Below are 11288 nucleotides of genomic sequence, written 5' to 3'. Positions count from 1 at the left end.
GAGTGCAGGGGGAGGGTGTTTCCTTGGCCGGCCCCTGCTGAGCTGCAGAGCTCAGAGCAGGAAAAGGTGCACAGAGAGACTACACATAACAAGGACTGGAAGTTTTGTGCAGTTTAGGTGCACACAAATGACACAAAAAAACAGCTATTCTCATTAATACAAAATTATATTGTTGAATGATATAATGAATGAATATGTTACCTCATTTTTAAGTATAGTTAAGTATTGATAGATAGACAGATAGATTGCCACATTTAATCTACTTTGATTCACTGTTGTAAGACAATAAAATACAGACAGAGAGACAGATATTCCAGGCAACATGAGACCTTGTTGACACCTATTTATTGAATATTCACAAATACAAAAAATAAAACAGAGGCTCATATTACACTTCAGATCATCATAATAATAGCAGTAATATGGTAATGAAAGACATATAATCATAACAATCATAATACCCATACTGTGTTAAAATCATAGTAATAATGATGTTCATTTTATAGTCATAAAATTCTCCATAGACATATTTCAGCATCACTGTAAATAATAATATCGAGTGATGACATTCCACCTCTGATCAAATAGGGCAAAACAAATCACTTTGGAGTTAAAATGAGGTTATAATGCAGGTAACATACACACACTCACACTCACACACATATGTATGTACATTTGGATATATAACACCCAGTGTCGCCCAGCGACTGTGTGTACGTTTCTAATAATTCATAAAAGTTTGACGAGGCTGTAGGATGGACTTTAAATCATTCCCCGGTCTAAGTTTAATATCATTTAAGTGTATTTGGCTGGTTTAGAAAGAATAAATGTTACAATCACACACTTTTAACATCAGCACCCCGTTCAGTAGAGAAAAAACACATTTATGTTATTTGTCAATCAAAGATATAACCTCACTTATTCACACCGAAAAAATCATTTGTGTTGAAAAGTAAAATATGTGTGTGTCATGTCCTACTTAAAAATCCCCTTAATGAACTGATTTATTGAACTAAAGCCATTTGGTTTATTTGTCCTGGAATCTGAGGTTGTGTAATGCTGTGATAATGGCACTTGTCTCTGTCCGAGCTCAGTGTCCCTCTGTTAAATGGGCTGCTTTTGTACTTTATAATTACGGACCGAACAAAAGGCTTGAATGAAAAACCACCAATTAAATGTTGCATCCATCAAAGCTTGAATCCTTGCAGCAAAGGCCGTGCAACTTGCTGAACGCTGTAGTAGTCTGGTTTATCACAATTGTCAGCACTCATGCACATATCATACTGAAAACTACAGTATATAGTTCACTGTGTGCAGCCATTTTAGCGGCCATATATCACAACCCATATATCTTAGATGATTTACAATCAATATTAATCCAGGGGAGAAAGAAAAAAATTAAAATCACATAGGATTCATAAAGTTAAGAAAGACACCTGACTGTAATATTCCCTTCAATACTGTGGGTATTATATTCATAACAAACATGGTTATTGTTGAGTTTGCCCTTTTGCCGATAGAAAAAAATATGTAGCAGCAGGTAAAGTCAGGCATCACAGATGTTACAATTGACTCTGCTGAAGCAATGAATCTAGTTTGTAGCAAAGTTTCATAATATTGTGGGTATTGAAGAGGGGAAAAGGCACACCCATGAAGCTCAAACACAGGATAGCACCTTATGTGTATGCTAGACACGTATGGTATGTCTCAAAGCGACGATGCACTGGGAAAAGTTTCTGAGCAACTTAAAGGGCAACAGTTCCAGTCCAACAATTCAGTTACTTTTTTTTTTTTAAACCATGCTATTGGCATGTTTCCAGGGATAGCCATGTCGATCGGTCCGTCCACCACTTTGGTCCAGACTAAAATATCTCAACAACTATTGGATGGATTCCTAAGACATTTTGTATACACATTCCTGGTCCCCAGAGGATGCATCCTAATGACTTTGGTGATCCTCTGACTTTTCCTCTAGCGCCACCAAGAGGTTGACATTTGTGGTTTTGAGTGAAATATCTCAGTAACTGTTGGTTGGATTGCAATGAAATTTGGTACGCACATTAATGGTTCCTTCAGGATGAATTGTTGGTGATCATCAGGTCAAAATTTTAATTTGTCATAGAATTTGATTTATGATGAAATACCTGCAAAATTAATGACATTCCCATCATCCTGAGCTGTACTTTGTGTATACTGCAAATTAGCAAATGTTAGCAAGCTAACACGCTAAACTAAAATGGTAAACATGGTAAACGTTATACCTGATAAAAATCAGCATGTTAGTATTGTCACAGTGAGCATGTTAGCATGCTAGGGTTAGCATGTATCTCAAAGCACACTGTACAGCATGGCAGAGCTGCTAGCATGGCTTCATTGTTGCATGTTGAGGAGGCTGTTGCCCGAATGTGATGCCACAGTAACATCCCAGTACATCATCACCGTTCCTGTTGCTTTAGTCTGACATAAACTGGTTCTCACGATTACTGAAAAGTCTCTTCACTTTAAGAACAAACTCCAAACTACATTTTCAAAGCGACAAAAGATATAGTTTCTTTCCTTCTGTTAATAACTATACATGAAATAAAGAAACAATGACGAATTCTCATTGAAAAACTCTGAACATCAATAACTTACTTAGCTATACACCTCTTTGTAATAGATCATTTCAATAACAATATTACAAAACTACCAGGATTCAGTCACCTACAGTAAAAAAAGCCAGAATGAAGCGAGCTGCTGTAGCACCTTATTCAAAGAGCTTCACAGTCATCATCTTTAACCCATTTTCAACACACGGAATCGCCCGCTTTCATGATACATTACACCAAAATCCGTCCCTCCTGTTCTGAGAACTGCACTGCAAAGAAAGGCTGCAAGAAGGCCTCGCTTCCAGTAGCATTTTACATGGCGATGCTGTAATTTGTTTTTTTTATACAGACGATACAGAAGGTTCACACAAGCTAAGCCAATAAGAAAAGCATCTCAGGTACACAGGTGAGGATAGGACAGTGACGCGGCTGAGAGTCGGACTATTGCTCTCGTGCAGGGATGCTAGCAGCTGCTGACCTGCCTCGACCGATCCACCCCCACCTCACACACATTCACACAAAAGACCCCCCTCTCATGCTCCCCCTGGTGTTTTAAATGTGTCAGGATGACGACAGGAAAGTAATATATACAGGATATTGTGCTTGTTAATGTAAAATAAGAATGAAGAAGAAGATATACTGAACTGTATGCTGATGGTATGCTGGGGGCAAATTTTTCCAAGTCAACTCATTTACAAACAACAAACTCCTTCCTTAAAAAGAAAAAATTCAATATTTTAGGAAAAGTGATACCACTTCCATGGCTGTACTCTAAATATGAAGCTACAGCCAGCAGGCTGTTAGCTTAGCCTGTTTTGGACAAAGCCAGGCTAGCAGCATCTCTACAGCTCACTAATTAGCACATTACAGTATATCTTGTTTGTTTCAAATTGAAATGTAAAAACGAGACGTTCTGGTTTTATGGGCTGTTATGTGACTATATTTGTGCCCTTAAAACCACAATATGTAATTTTTACACATCTGTTTTTGTACAGATTAAACAAATGAGATATAGTAGTTTAATAAGTGAGCTTTAGAAGTGGTTGGGCGACATATTTGTGAACTTTTGACAGAGCCAGGCTAGCTGTTTCCCTGTTTGAGGTTGAGCTAACTGACTGCTAACACCAGCTTCATATTTAGCATACAGATATAAGAGTGGTGTCAATCTTCTCAACTAACCCTCTGCAAGAAAGCAAATGAGTGTATTTTCCAAAATGTCAAACCATTCCTTTAAGCAGATATTCTGATCCCTGCACACAATTCCAAGTGCATCAGTTTGAGATAGATTTCATCTTCCTCTGGTCAAAATACAAGGTACACATTGCAAAGCACGGTCCATTTTTGTCCTGCAGATAGTTCATGTGTCCAAGGTTTAGGCATGATAAAGGCATGGCTCAGCGCTGGATGGGGCCGCTTACAGAGAGTCATGGGGTCAGTCGGTCAGGGGGACAAGAGGAGGTGGGGAGGGGGAGGGAAGGAAAGGGTCAGGGTTGGATCATAGTCATTGACTAGCATGATGAACCCTGGGAAATCCTGGAGAGGTTTTCCCTAGCCGGTGGTGGTGAGTCTTTAGCACACAGAGTCAGCGGGATCTGCGTCCCCGGGAGAGTAGAAGTCAGGGATGGGTAGACCAGTATGCAGTGTGATCTGGAAAAACAACATTTACATACAAATATATTGGTTAATAACATAAATCATGGCAAAGAGGGTTGTTTTTTTCTTTTGTGCCAGCAGGTGGAGTTGTTGAACAATTTCCTCAGTGAGTGAAGTGTTTTTGTCTTGGAGGCGCTTGGCTTTCATCACCCAGAGACAGCATTAAAAATCAGAAAACTGGCTGAGAGCAATAAGAAATTCAGCTACTAACTGTTGTTGAGTCTTTGAAGCTTCCTCTTTAAAGGTTTAATCCTCTGAGCCCATATTTGTAAAACTTGAAAAGCAGTTTTAATGAATAATAACTGCACTCATATGATACTTTGTTGATCTACAAGTAAAAAATCTCTGTTTCTGCCTGCAGCACTACTCGGGGAAGGAGAGCCGGGGACAGCAGCTATAAAACAGCAGCCCCTGGAGCTGTTTTTCCATTTAATAGAATGGTGCATAAATAAAAAATAGTTGAGTCTTAGGTCTGAATATCAATACGAATAATGTGGCCTCAGGTTATAACAACCTTATAAATAGTTACACATTTTGGAAGAAGATTTTAACAATCTTAAAGGAAAAGTTCAATATTTATTTGCTTTTTTGCCAAGGGGTAACTGAGATGATCAATACCACTTTGATGTCTTTCCCCCCTAATATGAAGCTTCTATCTGCAGCCAGCTAACTTAGCTTAGCATTAGGCCTGGAAACAGCTAACCCTCATGTGTTTAATTCGTATAAAAACCGAAGTAGAAAAGAGTTTTTTTTCGCTACGCTAACAGGCTGAAGCTTCACATTAACAGACATGAGAGTGGTATCAATCTTAATAAGCATTCATTCATTTATTTAAAGCCACTTGAGGAAGAACAAAAAGGAGAAATCTGTATGTTAAGGGATTAATTTTCCAATTTTCCAATTCAGAAATGGAAGTAGTTTAAATGAAATGTGTAGCCACAGTTCATATATATACAATATCAATCTGTACCTGGACATTTCGGTTGAGACTGATAGCGGGGTAATAGACGCCCTCCAAGCCTTCAAAAGCCACTGGACCCTGCTGCTCATCATTGATGAGGAAGATGAGGATGCCACGTGAGAAGTCCAGTAGAATTCCTATTGTAGCTCCTTTACCGATGCCGCCGTCCGTCCTGGACCAGAGAAATTTACTGAAGATATGATAGATATACTGCTGCTTTTGTCAGTAACATCCTGCAGAATATTTGTCCTCCCGTCCTGTAACTGTAATGTTAACATAGCTAAAAAGTACATTTACTGTACTCAAGTACAATTTTGAGGTACTTGTACTATACTTGAGTATTTTCATTTTCGGCTTCTTTATAGGCTACTTCCACTTCACTACATTTCAGAGGCAAATATTGTCGTTTTTACTCCACATTTGAAAAACTTACATTTCAGATTTAGATATTATTATAAAAAAAAAAAAGAGTATCAAGATCTTATGAAATACAACACATTGTTAAAGATTAAACCAGTGGTTCCTGACCTTTTTGGCTTGTGACCCCTTACAAAAAAACCTGTGTTATATGTCACAGATCTAGGAGTTGTTAGCAGTTACACCAAGCAGACATTTCCCCTCTAAACTTGGTTTCAATTGAATAACTGTTTGAGGCCCAAAGAGATAAAATAATCCAGTGTTTCACATAAAAGCAAACATGAGAGAAAAGTGCAAAAAATGTCCCGTTGTGACCCCTCAGATTTATCTGGTGACCCTTTGGAGGGGCCCGAACCCCTAGGTTGGGAACCACTCGACAAAACTAGCCAACTGTACGTAAAGTAGTTAAAACTAGTTCCACCTCTAGCAGCTACAACCGTAAAATACTTCTGTACTTTTACTCAAGTAAGTTTGAATGCAGGACTTTTATTTGTGATAGTGTTTTTGAATTGTTGCATTGCTACTTATACTATATGTTTTTATTGGAACTTTTTAAAATAAATTCTTAGTTTGTCTCTTATAAAGGGTTAGTTCACCCAAAATACAAAAGTTGAAACACTGTATGTCAGAGTTTATTCTTGAACTTGGAAATAGTCATTTGACAACAAAAAAAAAGCTTATTAGCTGTTTCTGGAGCTTTCAGCTGCATCTTACGGTCTTTTATCAATGGACCATAAACACATATCAATTCAAATTCCCTGTATTGGGTTGAATGCAGGGCTTTTAGTATTTTTTATATGAAATAAGACTTGGACTCCTTACCTGTTAGTGTGTGAGTTATTGTGCATGAACCAGGACCGGTTGTTGTCCACGTACATGGCCCAGGCCTTGTCGTCCTTCCCCAGCATCACGTCCTTCAGCACGTCGGCCCGAGCGATCCCAAAAGCCGGGTCTGGGTGGTTGTCATAGCGATCGACGCTCATTTCCCAGTAATGAACGCCACGGGAGAAGGCAGAATTACCCATGACCACTCTGTCGTCGTAGCTGTTGCACGACACCGTCAGGTTGTCGTTGGAGAGGACGATGTCCGGGTGAGCGGAGGCTGGGTCAAAGGTGAACCAAGCGACTGCGTGCGCACACGCACACACAAACGTGCGCACACAAACGCGCGCGCACACACACACACACACACACACACACACACACACACACACACACACGGGGAGAAGTTAAACACACTGTTGTTTAGCATCAATAATATCACCTGATGCAATGGTCATGACTTTAAAAAGACAGTGACATGAATCTAGAGGCTGGAGGTTAGATGAGGGGAAGTTACACTGTAAACACTTAATGAAAGGAATCATAATCATATGAAAGAAGAAGATTCACTATCAATATTATGGTTAATATTCTTATGGTTAATTCTTAACATCATACTCTACAACTTAACTTATAACTGAATCCTAACAATCTTAATAATATTTATAATATTATAAAACCTGTGTCAGACAGTCTGGAAATGATAATTGCCGTTTGTTTTCACTGGGAGGGGGGGAGCTTTCAGCAGCATCTTATGGTCTTTGTGAGAGCTTAATGGACTACATTCACCAGGTGGACAGAAACACGACTTCAATTGAATGATAATGCTGTTCTGTGTCTACTGAAAGTGTAAATATGCAAATGTTTGCCAATATATAAATGTTTGTCACATATATGTCAATGTAGCACTGCCCCCAAGTGGCAAACATTTTAATTTAATACTGCTTTAATTTATGCAGCACAAAGTCCAGGGTCCAAAATCCATGAATTGTATTGGGTTGGTGGTGTAGATTTAAAACCTCAGCAAATAAAACCACAACCATCTGCATGGATTGATATCACTAGGGGTTGGTTTTGTTTTTGTAATTTGGGTGAGGTGACCCTTTCACTTTCTGTGAGCTCTTGCAAAGCCAGAACAGTTTGACACAGGGTTGTAAGTATATTAACATAGCTCTATACTCTACACAGAGAAATATGGGAGTTTAACAGATGCATGTTTGCGCTTTATATGGGCTCCACTGGACTTGCTTGTCCACCATCTTTCATTGGTGTCACCATGTGCAGTAAAGTTTCATTACATAGCTTTATTTCCCAAAGGAAATAAAACAAAGACATTTATTAGAAGCCTGTATCGAATGTTTAATAAGTGCAGCCCACAGAGCAGCAAACTGCCCACCTGCTGGTTTGAGAGTGAAGCACTGCACTGATGACACAAGCAATGGCAACGAGGGGGGATTAGTGTGGAAACAGTCAGCAATGAGAGCCGTCCATACCTGTGCCTATAGATTGAATATCACATGGAGGGAGTCCAGCTGGAATGTGAAATGAAGGGGGGAGTAGAGAAGGAGAGGGAAAAGGGGAGAAATAAAAGAGGGAAGGAGGAGTAGAGCGTAGCGAAGCAGTAAAGCAGACAGTGTAGAGGGGTCGGGAGGGATGGAGGAGAGGGTAAAAAGCAGGTTTGATCAGGGAAGCTGGTTCAACTCAGCAGCCAAAACAGCACAGATGAGATCCTTAAAAACAAAAGCAAAGAGTTCCTAGAAACAGATCAGGGGAGACTTCAAAAGAACATGCACGAAAATAAAGGAAAAGACAGTTCTGACGGAGAAACATCCTTCTTTCCATGCGGGAAATAAAACCGACAAAATCAAAGCCCAGTTGTCCAGGTGAAGGATGACAGAGCTCTGCAAAAACACTGAGTGGTTAGATCACTTTGCGCAGCCCCCAGCAGCTGCTGAGTGCTCTCTCTGCCAGGTAGGGAGGCTCTCTGGCGCTTTCAGGTCCACTGATGGGTGACAAGCTTCCCTGTGTGCAGAGCAGCATTTAACTAATGGGAAAGCAAGCACATGGGTGGATTATATACAAACCATCTGCTACTGGATGTACCTGGTTTAAAGGCTCAAACACACCCTCAAACAGAGTTCACATCCCGCTGCTGCTTTTGGGTTAAAACTTTGCAATCGATATTTTGGAGGCTTTTACTGTTATTATGTTTGTGTTACATGAAAGAAAAAAAGAGGATTGAGGATGTTTGATGGCCCGCTTTGATGTCTCTTTGAACCCATCATTAAAAAACTCAAAGTGCATGGTTTTAAATCTGAAATAAGAAAAAAAAGTGCAAAAGAAGTGGCCAAATATGTTCTCCTTTCCCCTAAATTTCTGAGAAGTTGTCTTTCTGAAGATGCAAGGCTTAAGTCTGGAAGCAACAATTTATTATTCTTAAGATCTTTGTAAGATCTGTCAAACTTTTGTGCTGTTAATGAACGCTTCACATCCAAAAGAAGAAGGAAACTGAGCCGAGACTCTAGTCTGTGATCTCAGGAAGTGATAGTAACTACGAAATTATATTATTACCGTTATAAGACCTGTGATAAAATACCTGCCAGCTGTTTGCTAGAGCACAACATCCTGGGCAATCAGATTAGATTCGTCATGGCATAAATCCAATACGATATCAAGAGAAATGTAACCAAGAAACTTTTCAGGATTTAATCATGCAAAAGAAAATGTGCACAATAACAACAAAGAGTAAGAACGGTGTTACAACACCTGGGAAACACAGGGATACAGTAACAAACATGTGGCAGGTATTTGGTGAAGCAAAAGTGCTGAAAAAAAGGAACAGCAAGTGACAAACTGATTTCAGTGTTGGCAGTGGTGACACTGTTTCTCAATTAACTCAAACCTAGTTTGCCATTTCTTGGCACTTGTTGGCAGATAAATCTGCCGAGCTCTACTTCAGACCTGCTGCTTTGAAAAGTGTAGATAAATACTGTCGATAACGTTTGCTTGCTTAATAACAAATATATGCAGGCGGCTGAGTTCAGTACTGCCAGTGAAGAAGCACGGATGAGTCTATTCTATTGGCAACACAGACTTGAGTCTCGGCTCTATCTGTACTCTTTTTGACAATTTTATTCTAAATACAGACTGAACGATCCAAGATCAGAAGAACAAATGAATTCTGTTTTGAGAGTGTTTTTTTTCCTTAAAGACATACAGCCATATTAGTAGTATGAGAAGGAAAAGATGCTTAACGTACTCTCAGAGGTCTGCATGATCAGTGTCTTGCTGTACTGGCCCACTCCGCTGGCATTAAAGGCCTTCACTCTGGACTTGTATGTGCTGTTGAAGTGGAGCCCATCCACTGTGCAGATGGTCTCCGTCCCCACGTACACTTCCTGTAAAGACACACAAATGCTTCCTGTTAAGCTGGCAGATACATCAAGTGCGTAAATATGACACAGAGAGAGCCCTGCTTCGTTTTTTAACCCGCACGGCTCTGCCTCTGAAGGAGCGTCCCATTTGGATTTGGGGCGGTTGAGTGTAATAAGCGAGAGTGTGAGTTTGTACAACTCAGCGTGGGTGAGGCAGCCCACACCGGAGTATAAATAGACATGGGGACACACAACTTGCCAAGCTCAGTGTGGTGCTGCGTTGGCGAGCCTGGATGACTCAGAGGAGAAAGGAAAACTTCCCTCTCACAAATCGGAAAGTAAATAGTTTTTTGGCAAAATGTAGCACCAGATATAGGTATGACATAAAATGATTCAGGTTCAAGTTAAAGACAATTTAAAACACACAAAAACCTTTAGTAAAACAGTCAACTTAAAGGTCCAATGTGTAGGAATTTCTCCCATCTAGCGTTGATCATATATCGCAATCAACTCTTTCGCACCACGCAGTTCAAAGTACGTATTACAGCTACGGTAGCCTTCACACTTCAAAAAGCCGGTCTCTTGCTCTTTTCAATATCCTTTTTCTTTTTCTGGGCGAAGAAGAAGACTCCTGTTTCTGAAATTTTGATTTTGAATACATGTGATCCTCCATGTTTCCTTCTTCAAACTTGCCGGGGCCGGGAAGCTACGATACCCATTAGCAGCATTAGCAGCACCTGTGAGTTTATCATGTGACAGCGAAAACGCGAAAGGCGGAACAGTATGTCCTGTATGTCCCTTACCGGCTAACGTATTTCTAAACACGTTACACACTGGATCTTTAAATACAATAAATACCATATTAAGTCTGAACAGTTAAATGTTAACAGCTAACAGTTAAAATTCAGATAAAATGTCTCCAAGCTGTAACAGAATTTGGTATCGACTGCTAACCAATTAGCAGTCAGCGGATGCAGTTGGTGAATCTGTTGGCAGATTGGATGTAAATGATCACCCTCTTATGCAACAGTTGTGATTAAGACAGAAGGATGAAGGCTCATACAGACAGACAGCTGGCTTCAGAGAGCAAATTAAAACGGGATGCCTCTACAAACAGCTGCTGGACCATTCACATTACACAGGGTGTGTTTAGCTGATGCTCTGCCTACTCACAAAGCCCTCAAGTTGACATCTGTTTACAGTTCTTAGAAGTGTAAAAGTCAATAACACACTTACACAAACAGAAAATTCAATTCAAACCACTTTCATTAGGTTGTTTAGAGGAATCTGATAGACATGGTGTGCTTTGTAGGAGCTATTAGAAGATGGCAACATTTGAGAGAAGGCTGAGATTAAAATATGGGGACTAAATTTGGATCTAGTTGTGTTTCGAGGCTCTGTTGAGCCTTTAAACCCTAGGCTGTTTTTGCATACTTTTCTAGATGAATAAATTATCTAAAATTGGGGAATCTA

The 11288-nt window shown here is 39.8% G+C and overlaps 1 protein-coding gene across 5 annotated transcripts in view; it reads right to left on the bottom strand.

Annotated features, from left to right (window-relative positions):
• Positions 1 to 325: 325 nt before the first annotated feature.
• The window catches only part of trim9 (tripartite motif containing 9), a 49508-nt gene continuing 38545 nt past the window's right edge, over positions 326 to 11288 (bottom strand). The window contains exons 7-12 of one of the 5 annotated variants that reach the window (XR_004106809.2): positions 9701 to 9839; positions 7935 to 7973; positions 6442 to 6745; positions 5212 to 5374; positions 1982 to 4235; positions 326 to 1918 (exon numbers count right to left, since the gene is read on the bottom strand). Coding sequence is in view for 3 of the 5 variants with exons in the window: in XM_031309860.2 (XP_031165720.1) it covers positions 4158 to 4235; positions 5212 to 5374; positions 6442 to 6745; positions 7935 to 7973; positions 9701 to 9839 (723 nt within the window). In the remaining 2 variants the exon portion in view is untranslated. Of the gene's footprint in view, positions 4236 to 5211; positions 5375 to 6441; positions 6746 to 7837; positions 8486 to 9700; positions 9840 to 11288 lie in introns of those variants that run through there. The other 4 variants (XM_031309860.2, XM_031309861.2, XR_004106810.1 and 1 more) reach the window with 4 other exon arrangements.

Source organism: Sander lucioperca, chromosome 18 (genome assembly GCF_008315115.2).
Source record: "Sander lucioperca isolate FBNREF2018 chromosome 18, SLUC_FBN_1.2, whole genome shotgun sequence".
NCBI classification, from domain to species: domain Eukaryota; kingdom Metazoa; phylum Chordata; class Actinopteri; order Perciformes; family Percidae; genus Sander; species Sander lucioperca.
This window is presented reverse-complemented; position numbering and strand designations above follow the sequence as displayed.